The 15,486-nt window shown below is 35.5% G+C and overlaps 1 protein-coding gene across 1 annotated transcript in view; it reads right to left on the bottom strand.

The window, feature by feature from the left end:
* Positions 1-15,486, bottom strand: part of LOC106874507 (muscleblind-like protein 1) — a gene marked incomplete at its 5' end in the record, with an annotated part of 72,588 nt that overhangs the window by 36,202 nt on the left and 20,900 nt on the right. The window contains 3 exons of the mRNA XM_052974706.1: positions 23-58; positions 7,515-7,556; positions 8,872-9,013. Coding sequence (XP_052830666.1) covers positions 23-58; positions 7,515-7,556; positions 8,872-9,013 — 220 coding nt within the window. The remainder of the gene's footprint in view (positions 1-22; positions 59-7,514; positions 7,557-8,871; positions 9,014-15,486) is intronic.

Here is a 15,486-nt window from a genome sequence, read left to right as displayed (position 1 = left end):
AAGTTAATAGAAGATTACTTACAAGTGAAATAAGGTTCATTCAGCTTGGTTGAAGAATCTGTTGATTAGAAGGAGAGAAAAAGGGGCAAACGTGTAGTGAGTGGGTGAGAAACAACAACTGCACCAACAACAACAACAACAACAATGTAATGTTATAAAACAAATAAACAAAAACAAAAAAAAAAAATTGTCTCTGGAGCCACAAAGCAAAATGCAGAATCATCATCATTCATTTAGTTTCTGCATGATTAAAAATGTCAATACCACAAAGCCTTTTCACCAATGCTTTATGTTCTACTATTTACTACCTCCTTTAATAATAATAATAATAATAATAATAATAATAATAATAATAATGATAATAATGCTCTGATGCAGTAGCAGGCAGTGGCTCACATGGCTTCTGATCTTAACTGACATTGTTTTGTCTTGGTATAAAAAGATGGACCTCAGCAAATATTCTGCTCAATACCACAGATTTGCTTGTCGGTTGTTTGACCTTAACCAACTGAGCATGTCCCTTGGTCGCTGATGATATGTGCATCTCTGATCATGAGCAGAAGTAGTGGGGGAGCATCATAGCCATGTGTTGAGAGGAATTCTTTGGGATTTGAATAATTCACCTTTGGAAACATGGCTGTTTCGTTCAACATCCTTAAACAATCCTTATTCAGGGACCGTTTGAGCTGGATGGGCTACTTGACCTGAAGAAAATTCTAACTGAGCCCTACCTGCAAAGTCATGTGCTGTTTATCTTGATATAAGATCACCATGTTGTGCATGTGCCTGGTGTACCCTAATCAGACAGGTAGTCATGATGGGTATACTGGGCTTTGTATATTTTACCCGTGTCACTTTGATGTCATGCACTGCTCTTTCACTCAACAATAAGTTTCAAATTTTGGCACAAAGCCAGCAACTTCAGGAGATGGAGGTAAGTTGATTACATCAACCCCAGTGCTTCACTGGTACTTAATTTATTGACCACAAAAGAGTGAAAGGCAAAGTCAACCTTGGCGAAATTCGAACTCAGAACGTAGTGACAGGCAAAATATAGCCAAGCATTTTGTCCAGGCTCCTAATGATTCTGCCCGCTTTCCGCCAATAATGATAATGATGAATGTAATAATCTTAAATTAGAGTGCAATGGAAGCAATAACTATTGGAGCAAAGAGTTAGAAGATTTAACCCATGGATTTGCTTCCCTGTTGTTTGTGTGTGGGTGTGCATTATGGAAACAATACTAATCTTTCAAAAAGTGAATGACATCACTTCATGCCCTTTACTTTCGTGATATTACTGTTAGGAAAGGGTTGGAGACTTGGATGAGAACTGCCCTAACCAATTACCAAGGAATACAGGAAAAAGGGACATGTATACAGGGTGACACACCTGGTCTCTCTAAACAAACATCCTAATGCCCTGCTTATGGACCAACACTTGCCTTACAGAGTATTCTACAATTGTCTGAGATGTTTAGAAAACAACTTGTACATGCAAGTGCTACCAGTCGAGAGCTCTGCATACCAGAAGCCAGCAAGTGCATGGGGTCATCAGGAGAGAATGCGTGCCGTTTCGGGGCCTACCTCTCGATGGCATCAATGCGCATCACCCACCCCACTTACTGATTTGAGGCCCCGCTTGCTAGATCAACTGGTTATTAAATATAGCTCAATATTTCTCTAGCCATCGCTCATCATCTCTTTTTAACCAAATCCAGTGCCTGGCCTTCTCCACCGTAGTTTGGATATCGGTCATGGTGGTATTTACTTTACGATGAGTTAAGCCTAAGAATAACAACAGTCGCCTCACACTGTGTCCAACAAACCCTCTACATCGACTTCGATTGGAAAATGCTCTACTTTCCAGCCTGCGTCTTCACATTCCTTGAGGAGGTTTACATAACGGTCAGTCTTTTGTTAGCAAAAGAATTATGTAAGACCACAAGAGTAGAGTGAACATGTGTATTTACTATTTATTGTACAAGATGGTGGAAAGTGTGAAACATGTATATGGTTGAAAAGTAACCTCTTGCAATGAAAGATAACAATTTTCAAACTCCAGAAGTTACTATAATCAATTATGTCATTAATAAGCACCAGCCCTCCTATGTTATGTCATCAACAAGATTCAACCCTCCTGTGTGAAAAGATAATCTTGCAAAGGTCACTGATAAATTTATTATCCAGTTTGAAAGATATCTTTAGCTGTATGAAGCCAGATGAGAATGATAAAATGGATTCATTTCAATTAAGTCTGGTAGATACAGCAGCCAATTACTATAATGAAGTGGAGCAGCTTGAAATAACAAAAGGGCAAACTAACGATGGTATCATATATTATTCAAGATTAAAACATTTCATTGCAACTAAATTAAATAGCAGCAAAAATGTATTCAGGGAACAAATAAGAACATAGTCATTGAAGTAACAGCCTGCTGGAGCAACCTATTACTGACTCCGTTCATTCTCAGAGATGAATACCAGAATATTATAAATCTGCTACATTATGAGGCCAATAGAAATGTATTTTGCTAAAGACTTGAGAAACTGATTAAGAGTTAATTTTGCTATAGCTCTGCCTTATCCTATAAGACAGGCAAAACCTTTATACATTAAAGTTGGCTGTTTCTGTAGTCCTGGTGAAAGAGTCAGCAAGTTTTATGACGAGTGTTATGGACAATGCTGATATGAGTTACTACATCCCTATGGTACTGATGTTTGCAAATCAATTTCCATTCGGGCTGAAATTTGATTTTGGTGAGAATCAAGAACATTAAATAACTAAGACACCATGGCACAGGTGTGTAGAAAATGAAATAGTATTATCAGCAGCACCATGCTGTCAAACACCTCACCAGGTTCTATAAATAGGCTCAATCAATAGTGGCTTACAGTAAGTGCAAGTCAATTGTCTTTAATTTGTGAAAATAATGTATAAAAAGTTGGTATTAAAATTATGGTCCATATCACATGAAGAGCTTTTAAAGGAATGAAGTTTAAAATGATTAGGAAAAGAACTGTAAACACCAAAGTAAACAATTACTATCTAGACAATGAAGTTTTGTTGGCCACATAATATCTATGCAATGAAAAGATAGAGTCAGTAAAGAATCAGAATTCAAAATACTGGCTTATGAATTCAAATTGTATTAATAATGTTTTCTGCTGTGTCTGAGCAGAACACATAAAACTGGTTGCAAATCCATGGTAATACACTCATTGCCCCCATCACTAACATTTTTACTGCCTTTCCATGCTGGAATCGGTTAGACAGTTCACTTTCAACAAAACATCTCTCCTACATTTGTTACTACGTTACAGTGAGGCACAGCATACTGAGACCACCCCCCACATCTACCTGTATCTTCTCTACTCTTCCTGTTCTGTTGGTTCCATTTCCTTGCATTGTTCTTCACCCAACAACTTTTCTTTTACATGCATCTCATGCTCATAGCTTTCCAGCCTTCTGTCTCACATACTGTAGTGGATACTTTTATTGATGTCCAGTTTTTCTCTCATCATCCAACTTTATCCTTCATGCAAGCTGACTGCTTTCAATAGCCCCCATCTACCACTAAACGTTATTAGTTAAGGGTTGGTGTGTGTGTGCCTGGATCCTTATTTATAGGTACTCCTCCCATCCCCAAGAGATCAGGGAACTTAGTTCTATTTTAGTTGGGTCTCTATGGCTGGACGCCCTTTCTAACACTAACCACTTTATATATATACATATATAAATAAATTCTTTTGTAGGTTTTAAGTCAGAACTTCAGCCATGCTGGTTGGTGCATATAATATATAAAATTAATTTAGCCATGCATGTGTTACTTTGCAAAAGCTCTTTTTAAAAAAAATGAAACATAAATAATGCATTTGAGAATAAAACAGAAAATAAAATTACAACATACAAACGAAAGAAACAAGGACACCCTGCCACCCACAAATGTTTAGGATAAAGAATAAAGAGTATTGAAAATATAACACAGAAATATGTAGAAAGGATAGATGGGTATTTACAAAGGGAAACAGAGAAAGGAAGAATGAGAGGTTGCAGAGAGAGAGAGAGAGAGAGAACCTAAGGTCAATTTGAAAATATAGAGGAATCAGTACCGCAGTAACAGAGCCAGCATGTGAACCATTATTGGTAGGGAGCTGGGAATGAAGTTGGAGGATGTGGATGATAATGATGGGGGCAGGGAGAAGGGGAAGAGAGCTAAAAACCCTTCTGCGACAAGTGGTGCCTTTTGAGCACTCAGGTGGATTTTCATTTTTAGTGCTTTTTTTTTCCGCAATGTGTAGGTGATCTGTAGACGTGATCTTGGTGTAGCAGGTTAAGATGTGTAGAGTGAGGTTTTGTGTTTCTTGCAGTTTATTGAAGTGTGATGCTCCGTGTTTCTTGCCGTTTATCATTGCAGAGAGATTCAGGGCCCAAGGAGGACTGGTATAGGCCATGATAGATTGAAAGTGACTTGTTGGCTGATGAGGTCAAGGGTTTACCCATCAAACATTTTTGATGGTGTGCTTAGGAGGATCAGGGGTCTGTATGCTGTTACTTCACTTGGGTTGTTGTTGGACTTTAGAACTGCAATAGTTTTGACCAGCTTCCAGATTACAGGAATTTAACAGCGTAGGCATAAGTTATTGTAAACATTCACAGTGCAGTGATTCCTTCAAACCACAAGGTATTTCAGGCATAGATTTGTCATTTTGTCAGACCCTGAGGCATAAATCTGATAGAAGGAACAAGTCAAAACCATAGTCTCTGTGAACGGTGCCTATTTTTCCTATTGTAAGACACCATTTCGAGCATGGCCGTTGCCAGTACCGCCTGACTGGCCTTCGTGCCGGGTGGCACGTAAAAGCACCCACTACACTCTCTGAGTGGTTGGTGTTAGGAAGGGCATCCAGCTGTAGAAACTCTGCCAAATCAGATTGGAGCATGGTGTTGCCATCCAGTTTCACCAGTCCTAAGTCAAATCGTCCAACCCATGCTAGCATGGAAAGCGGACGTTAAACGATGATGATGATGTTCCAGCAGTTTTCATGAAATGTCTACTAAGAGCGTATGCTTGGCGTTGCCGTGTGGCAATATCATTTGAGGCTATTATTGTGACATGGAGTATGCTGTGACCATTGTTGTTGCTGCTAAGTACATAGGGTTTTACTGCTAGTTTTGTGCTTAATCTTAGATACAAACGTTTGCCTGTTCTCAGTTTTCCTATGTCTGTTTTTGTTGTTATTTCCCTGTTTAGTTTGTTTGATGTTGAGTTTTATTTCAGTTATGTGTAGTTATGGTGTATTGTGTTTCGGGTTGTCTCTGGTTTTTATGAGGTTGGCCATTCCTGATATGTAATTGGGGTTGTATGTATTTTTTGTAGCTTTGTGGGATACAGTTTCTTTTTCTGTTCTTTTTCTTTATAGAAGTGTCTATAATTATTATGTTGAATGTAATGTACTGTGGTGTTGGTGTTGTCATTGTGCTGTTACTGAATTCTAAAAAGATTGATTCTCTTTCAGGTGACTTGACCTGTAAGAAATTGCAGCCAAAGCTTCCAGAAACACTACCCTACTGTCTTCAAATTGGTTAACTATACAGGATAAACTAATACTTGAATATAATAATAGACCAGAACAGAATGAGATGGTTATGGTTAGAGAAAGCCAATTGAACGATGAGTACTTGATATGCAGGAATATTTATCATCAATGATGGTGATGTTGAAGATGATGCTGCTGCTGCTGATGACGATGATGATGATGATGACAATGATGATAATGAATGCAAGTGGTATATGTGTGTGAAAGGAGTGATGTTAACGCAACGATGGTGGTGTATGAATGATATTGTGTAAGACACTATGTGTGTGAGTGTGTGTGTGAGAGTGCGTATACATGAATATGTTATAATTTGCATACATGCAAGTGTGTATATATGTGTGTAACTGTGTATATAATTGTATATCATTGTTAGCAATGCATTTTCACATAATGTCCATATGTAACACTGCCCCTATATGAAAGTATATATATATGTGTGTGTGTGTGTGTGTGTGTGTGTCTATGTATGTATGTATGCCATTGTCTACATCCGCATACACAAACATGTGTTATGTGTGTGTGTGTGTGTGTACATTATAAATCTATATTGCTGTCTGTATGCATAATCACGTGCACAAGCACACGCAAATGTGTGTTTGCACAAACGTATTACGAATGTATAAATGACTAAGTTTATAACTGTGCGTATGTGTACGAATAGATGTTTACATGAATGTATAGACGTGTGTGTATGTGTGTGTGTGTGTGTGTGCAAGTACACAATACAACAAGAATGTTACGGGAGAGTGAGGGAGGGAGGTGGTGGTGGTGAAGATGTGCGATACACAGAAAGAGCCTGTGACCGATGCCAATAAATAACTCGGTCATTGATGCAGTCAGCAGGAAATTGCAAAATTTATGGTTCAAATTCATCACTGATATACAATTTAGTTACAGAAATAAGTCACAATTACCTGGGGTTTCGTCTTTTGGCTGTATTGTTGTGTTTTTTGTTTTTAATTGTGATCACAATTTTTTTGTAATATATATATATTTTAATCTTCTCTCCATCATTGTGATTATCATACCCTGTTCTCTCTTCCTTGACTAAATCACCCCCACCACCTGTCTGTTACACCTCCCCACATTATCCTCGTTATTATTATTATTGATATCGTTGTTGTTGAAATAGTTAGAGATGTATTTTGCCTCACCTCACCCAATATTATGAATTAAAGAATTTATTTTTTATTAATTGAAATTACGTGGGAAAATATTTTATTTTTCAATGTGGAACTTCTTCATAGAGAGGTAAAAACTGAATTGTTTGTAGTATTTTCCCCCCACTCTGTTCAGAGGAAAAACAAAATGATTTTAATTCGTGAAAAGGAAATTTCTTTTTCCACTCACTAACAAAATCAGATCAGACCAAGGGAGTCTGACCATGATATAAGCACAGCTATCCGATGAAGGATTTTCGATTCAGTTCTTCAGCTTTTGAAAAACACCAGTGGAAATATCTTTTAAAGCAAACCCCTACCATTTTTGAAAAGGAAAGAATGCAATGGAGAATGAACAGAGAGAAAAAGTACTCAATATATGAAGAAAAGTTTCTTTAGGTGTTGAAGCTCATAGTTCACTCTGTTACAACTAAGAGTTTCTCATTAGATGCAATTCTTCAGGTAACAAAACAATAGACAGACACACTAACAAACAGAGATAAGAAGGTAGCTTTTAAATGATTGATTGATCTGCTAAAAATAATAGCAAAATCTCCTTTAAATCATGTACTTTTGTGGCAGGAGGGAGTGAAAAAACATATATAATGCGAGTGAGTAAAACTGTGTCTGGAAGAAAAAATATATGGAATGGCTATGGATAGAATGTCTTTGTTTATAGGTTTCCTCAATAAGACTGGCATAGGTCTAAAAAAAAAAAACAACAACAACGAAAATGTATTAAAAAGTAACTTACAAGTAAAATACGGTTGAATTTCATTCAGCTTTGTGGATGAATCTGGATTTAAAAAGAGGAAAATGAAACAGTGATGTGTTAATACAGCAACTGGTGGTTATGCATATCAAGAAATAAAGCATTATTGCAGTAAAAGAGACACTACGTTTGAACCCTTTAGCATTCACATTACTCTGACGAATGCAAGGCTTATTATTTTATCAATCAATTTCTATCTTTTACAGGTCTCAGTCATTTAACTGTGGCCATATTGGAGCTCTGCCTTGAAAAATTTTAGTCAAACGAACTGACTCCAGCACTTACTTGTTTTTTAAAACCTGGTACTTATTCTATTTGTCCTTTTTGCTGAACCGCAACATTATGGGGGAGGGGGGGTGTAAAGACTGCAACACCAGCTGTCAAACAGTGGTAGGGGACAAACGCAGACACAAAGACGCACACACACACATGACAGACTTTTTCAGTCTCTGTCTATCAAATCCACTCATAAGGCTTTGGTTGGCCTGGGGCTATAATGGAAGACACTTGCCCAAGGTACTACACAGTGAGACTGAACCTGGAACAATGTGGTCGCTAAGCAAACTTCTTACCACACATGCACACCAGCACGGCATTGCTCTGAATTAATCATGAATTATCTTGCAGGTTCAATACCTGTTATGATGTTCGTGTTAATTTTTAAAATGACATTGTGGGGTAGGTGTGAGAGGCTTTTGGAATTGAAGGATACTTGGAATTAAAAGGATGATTTTAAAACCTAATTTTTTTAATATATCACACCAGCACATATGTTCCTATGTGGCAAAGCGCAGCATCCAGGTCTGGAACATAAAATAGAATATTTGCTGGAGCACCGCCTTTAGTCGAGCAAATCGACCCCAGGACTTATTCTTTGTAAGCCTAGTACTTACTCTATTGGTCTCTTTTGCCGAACTGCAAAGTTACTGGGACGCAAACACACCATCATCGGTTGTCAAGTGATGTTGGGTGGGTGGGGCAAACAGACACACAAACACATATATACATCATCATCATCATCATTTAACGTCCGCTTTCCGTGCTAGCATGGGTTGGACGATTTGACTGAGGACTGGTGAAACCAGATGGCTACGCCAGGCTCCAAATACACATATATACGGCGGGCTTCTTTCAGTTTCCGTCTACCAAATCTACTCACAAGGCTTTGGTTGGCCCGAAGCTATAGTAGAAGACACTTGCCCAAGATGCCATGCAGTGGGACTGAACCCGGAACCATGTGGTTGGTAAACAAGCTACTTACCACACAGCCACTCCTGCGCCTATATATAGAGAAAAATAGTAAAAAAACCAAACCAAACCAAATTAAAAAGATACTTACATGTTACTGGTAAGTATGGCTGTTGAAGTTGCATTGCAAGGGCCTGCTGGTAGGCCACATTGCCAGGTTGATAGACTGGGACGCCACTTTTACTATCTGCCACAGCCACACGTTTGGCATAAGGTGCACCGGTAAGACCACCCTAGTGCCAACAAGAGGAAATATCAAATTAAACTTGAAATTTGGTTTTGTATTTATGAGAATACGACGAAAATAAAATAAATTTATTTTTAAAAAATTCTTTTTTTTTTTTTAAATTTTTTTTTTTATTCAAGATAAATAAGGAAAGCAGAAATTATTATAGAAGGAAGGAAAATAGAAATAAAACTTTAGAAAAAAAAAAAATTATAAAAATAAATCGTCTGGGAGACATTTAAAAAAAAACTGAAAAAAGTAAATTAAAATATTTTTTTTTGATTATTATATTTAATTTTCCTTTGTATGATTTTATATATTTGAAATATTTTTTTTGACTTTACTTGTTGTATTCTTCTTTGAAGGACAGTTGCAGGAAGGAATTAAAATTTAAAAAGTAAAAGATAAAAAATAATAATAATAAATAAATAAAACCCCTCTAAGATAAATTTGAAATGTCAGTAAACCACTTGTGACTTGCTGCTATGTATGGTTATATTTTATTTGAAAGCATTTTGAATGAACCATGAAGATGAATAAATCAATAAAGAATTTAATTTTCTTTCTGTTTTCTTTTTTAAATATTTTCGAGTTGCACTTGTTTCACAAGTGACTTGATCTAAGAGAGAGTATTGAAATACAAAATAATTACACCATGGAAGAAACATTAAAACCATTTAAAACACACATATACTGTTACATTCACATTATTTTCGTGTGTGTCTGTGACAGTATTTATATACTATTAATTGTTCAATAATTGTGTTGTACGTCTATGAACAAGTTAGTCACTAACACACAATTTCGCTAGATTTCATACACTTTATTGGATAAAAAATACTGTTAGAAAATAAAGTGGATATAACAGTATAAGTGTGTATGTGTGTTTGTACTTTAAATGGCAAAAACAACTAAGATCCCCCGCTTCCCACCATCACTTAGTAAATTGGAAAAATAAACTATGATTTTCCCTGGTTTCTTCTCCTTACTATAAATAAAGAAAAAAAATTGCAATTTGAGAATTTGATGGTCTTTAAACCATATATAAAATCTGATAACTTTAGAGAAATATTTGTGTATGTGGAAACATCGACAAAGTCATTTTCATAAGAGATATGAAATGGTTAGTGAATAATTCTGGAGTTTTGAAATGCAATGTTAGAGGACTGTTAAATGGAATGCACAAATGGGAAAAACTGTTGCAAGTGGAGTTTAGCCCTCATTCTTCTGAAGAACACAAAATTATGAAAACAAAGTAGTTAAAATGAGGAGAAAGAGATGGGGAGGATGAAACTAAGAAAGAGAAAAGAAAAACAGGCTAAAAATGATAGGCAAAGAAGGAAAAAAAAAAGATAAAAGACAAAAGAAGAGAAGGATTAAATGATAATGACATATGATTGAGAGTCAGTAGTGTCACCAGAAGTGACACTGATGTTTATCATATTCAGTGGAACTAGTGCCGTCACAGACAGGCAGTGACAGAATGGTTAGACACGGGTGCATGGAGATGGAAAACTCAAAAAGGAAGTCAAGACAGGGGCACATTTGAGTGACATCAATAACGGTACACTTGAGTGAGACGGTGAAGGCACACATGAGATACACTTGACATATCGTCGTCATCATATTCCATGCTGGCATGGGTCAGATGGTGTGACAGGATACTATAAGTCCAAGAACTGCAACATAGTCCAGTGTCTTGGTATGATCTCCATGGCTGGACGCCCTTCCTAATGTTACTGAGTGAAATTTATATATCATTTCAGTTACTGTTTACTCTGGGACATTTCAACTGGCAGTTTTAATAAGAGATATTTTTGCATTCCTTTTAATTTATTCTAAATTCAATGTATATTGATAGCTCACTGAATTTCCGACAATGAAAATAACATGGGTGAATCTATAACTCAATGTAGAACAAATATCACAAAAGACATTATTCAGTAAACATTGGTTTCCAGTTTTCCTTGCCGACCCATACCAGCAACACGCATACAACTTGCCGGCTTTTGCACAGTTTCCATTAACTAAATTACACTTCAAAGCTAGAGAAGAAAACATTTGCTGAGGGTGCTATGCAGTGGAATTGAACCAGGAACTACACTGTGAAGTAAACTTATGACCAGTTAGCAGTGTTGGTATACAATAGCTGACAGGTAGGCTGTGTTGGCATACATATAATTTATAGCTTAATAAATTAAAATGACTAACTAGGAATGAAACAGGATGATAATGAAAGACAGGAGGGGTTGGGGGGGATAAGAGGGGAAAGAAAAAAAGTATGTAGTGATGTTGAGATAAAGGTTAGTTAAGTTAATTAGCAGGTCAAATAGCTTCAGGTTAAATATTTGAGTTAATTAATATGTGAAATTAGGACATCACAGCTGCCACTTCACTACAAAAAGAACACAAGTTAATATATATATACATATATATATATATATATATATATATATATATATATATATATATATATTTATATATATATATGCAAAGAAAATAAATAATTTTAAAAAATTTATCCTAAAGATGATGCCTTGCTACCAGCAACATCGCCAATGACCAAAAATTACACAAAAGAAAACCATTTCGTCATTCCAACAGCTGTAATTTACCAGTTAATATTTAGTATTGATTTTGCAGTAGATTTCAGAATTAAAGTAACTGATGACAAATAGAGAAGCTACAGGTGTACGTGTGTGTGTGTATGTGTGAACCACAGGAGTAATAAACAACAATGAATGAGTTTTTTTGACTGAGCAATTGCAAAAAAGAAATTCTGGGAAACTGGAGGAATAATAACTGCTTGAATAATTTCCCAAATACGACTGGTACTAATTCAATCAATGCTGGTGTGATTGCAGGCTGAGTCAAGACTCGAAGAAATATGAACATAGAACATGGAGATGTTGAAAATGGCATGTTGCAGTACTAACTTACCAATTTTATACTTAAAAATAAAGAACAATTGATACAGAAAAGTTGGCCATAGTCATTTGGATACAACTAAGTATATTACTGGTACACGTACTAAATATTCAGAAAAGAAATTCTAAGGAGGTGGGCATGGATGTTGCTCCTGCCCAATAATATCCAACTGGATTTTGAACTCAAAATTAAGAAAGAGTCAAGGCCAATTTAATGGGCTTTAGTGCAATACAGACATCTCAAGCGTCTTGAAAATGGCAAATAATAATAACTGGCAATATACTCTGCTAGCAGTCAACTAGTTCTCACTTGCTTAAAGCAGATCATGCAAATAAGTGCTATGAGGTGGTGCTGCCCAGCATTGCAAAATAAAAACAAAAAAATTACAAGAGCACTATGTGAATAAAACTAAAGGTTTCAGCATTTTATTAATGTGCAGGGTTGCATTGCAGAGTCCTCTCATGATGTGCACACACAGTACAACCTTATGATAGGCTGATGGCTGGTCGAATGAGAGATAAGGCTATCCATGTGTTATCACCTTGAAACCTGGTACAGAAACAGTTAATCAGAACACGACCAAATACGACAAGTGTCAATAAACAGTAATGAGATCAAATGTGAAACAACGACATCAATGTTGAATGTAATTAGACACACACACACACACACACTCAGAGATTCTTTCTCTCTCCCTCCTCTCTCTAACACATGCACGTACATACACGTACATACATCTATATAAGCTAAAGCCCCCCCCCCCCAAGTGGAATTTTAATCACTAGGTCAAAGTTTCTTTGCTTTCATGAAGCTTTCCTTTCTGCAAACGCTAGTCTTCCATATTATGCAAACATTTTCTGAGACAGCAGGAAATTCCTAGTCACCCATCTCTCATAGATACCCTGTGTGTGTACACACATGCATATATAGGCATATACATAAACACACACACACACACACACACACACACACACACATATATATACATATGCATACACACACATATATATATATATATGCACACACCACACAAATACAGGTACACACGCACATATACACATGTACGTTTGCATATGTCTGTGTGTGTGTGTGTGTGTGTGCATGTAGACATGTCTGCATGTTTGTTTACACTGGCACTTTCTGAAAAATTTGCTCAGCTACGGGTAATGTCGTTGCTGTAATTTTCCCTATCAACAGGGGTTGTCCACTAAGTGAAATAAGTGAACTCACAACAGAATATCTAACCAGATAAAGGATTAGAGTTGAGTGGGTGTCAGTTTAACGGCAAACAAGTCACTGGTATGATTTTGCAATAAAACCTTCCACAACACAGCAGCTTGTCTCCAGTTGTCCCCAGTGCATGCACTGCTATAGCAAAAGGCAAATAGACTTAACCCAAGATGGCCACTGTCTAACTAGTCGTAAGTAGATATCTACTGCCAGAGAGAAACAAAAGTTTTAACCCTTTCATTACTGTATTTATTTTGAGAAGCTCTGTGTTTCTTTCAATTACTTTAAATATAACAAAGAATTTAGTAAAATAACTTAGTTATCATTCAGCTAGTGTTAGGAACATAATTTGTGACTAAGGTTTGGTGGAAGATTTTAATCAAAAACTTATGAAAACAAGACATTTGTACTCAGAGCCAATTTCAGCTGGGTTAGTAACGAAAGGGTTAAGCTGGATCCTCTTTCATTACTGCCCAGTTCAATTTCTCTTGCTATTATCAAAGTAGTTGCTTTGACTCACTGGGCGTGCATAAATATCTTAAACTCTACCATTACACGAATTCTTGCTGTATATCTAGAGACTAAAACCAAGACTGTTACATATTAGTAACCTTTGAAATATGAATAGAATGGCACACATCTGATGTTTCTGACAATAAAATGCAAATTGTATATGTATATATTGCCCAGGTTTTCTTGAGTTAAAAGGCAAGGCACATACAAGGTGAGACAACAAGATGCACAGGTAAGCAAGATAATCAGCAAAGCTAAATTCAAAAGCCTTTAACAGGACTCTTCTCTATCTGACGGTCAGATGGTTGGCTAAATAAGTCTCTGTGGAGTTCACCTATCCTTGTAAACAAATATTGACCAGTCACTCTACACACACCAAAGTGACATCATTAAAGGGACGTTTGTTGCTGATTTAGTCATATGATTAAATGATCTACAGAAACATGCTCTTGGAAAGGCACAGAGAAAATTCAATAAGTTTATGGAATTCAGGAATCTAAAGCAGGAGACAGTTGTTTCGGCACCATATCAGAACATTGTAGATATTGATGATGGCAAAGTATATCCTTGTGTGTGTGAAAAATATGATTACATAATGATGCATACATGAAAATATATTTACAAACATAATATACATTCATATTATACATACATTAAATATATATAATTTTTGTGTGTAATATATTTATATACATGTATATATGTAAATATATTTACAAACATACACACACACACATGCATACATTCAAAACTTAGAAGAATGTTTCCTAGGGGCAAGAAAAAAGGGGTTGGGTGATTTTACTTAAGAAAAGGGAATATAAGTTACCACATATAGACTAACTAGAGTGCAAAATAATAAAGTAACAATATCGATGACAATAATGATAATTATTTAAATAACGACAACACCAACAGCAGTAATGATAGTAATGATAGTGCTTTCCAGATTTTAAACGAAGTACCAAATAGTTTACTAACATTTCAATTAAAAGAATTCAAATATTCTTTAAAGTAAAAAAAAAAAAAATAAAAAGCGGTTCCGAAAAAGTGGCGTTAGATTTTTGAGAAGGAAGGAAGTATAGAAAATATCCCCACCTCATCATAAAGGTTAAAAAAAAAAAAAAAAAAAAAAAAAAAAAACAGAAAAATGTACAGAAAATTGAAAACATGCTGAATTTGTCACCCAGACGATTAAAAAAAAATTTTAAAAATTAAAAAGAAAAGGAAACTGCAGAAAAGAATAATAGCAAAAGAATTAAGAAAAAATATTATATATATATATGTATATGTATATATATATACATATATGATATTATATCATATTTAGAAATTATATACTATATTACATTACGTTGTGGTAAACATAATCACCAGCTTCTGAATGTGTTAAAAAGAATCATATTTCTTTGTTAGGTTTAATTTAGGTTGATATATACGGACGAAGCAGACAGTATTGTATTCTTTGTATTTTAAATAATGAAGATAAATTTCAATCTATGCAGAAAATACATGCATTATAGGTCTTGAGTATGTTTCAGTTTACAAATGAGTGGAAAAGAGCACTTGGTATAGAAGTAGAATTTAAAAATTAATGGCAGCGCTGGGGTTAATTTCTCTGACTACAGGATTTTGTGAATAGAGTTGTTAAATTTACAAACACATACTATATATATATATGTATATATCTTTTCTTTCTTAATATTAATTAGCAAAACAAAACAAAAAAAAACAGAAAGAAAAAATTGTAATAACATAACGCAGAAGCAGTTTACATATATATATATATATATATATATATATATATATATA

The sequence above is a fragment of the Octopus bimaculoides genome, chromosome 19 (assembly GCF_001194135.2).
Source record: "Octopus bimaculoides isolate UCB-OBI-ISO-001 chromosome 19, ASM119413v2, whole genome shotgun sequence".
In the NCBI taxonomy this organism is placed as follows: Eukaryota; Metazoa; Mollusca; class Cephalopoda; order Octopoda; family Octopodidae; genus Octopus; species Octopus bimaculoides.
The sequence above is the reverse complement of the archived record's forward strand: the minus strand, read 5'-3'. Positions and strand labels throughout refer to the sequence as shown.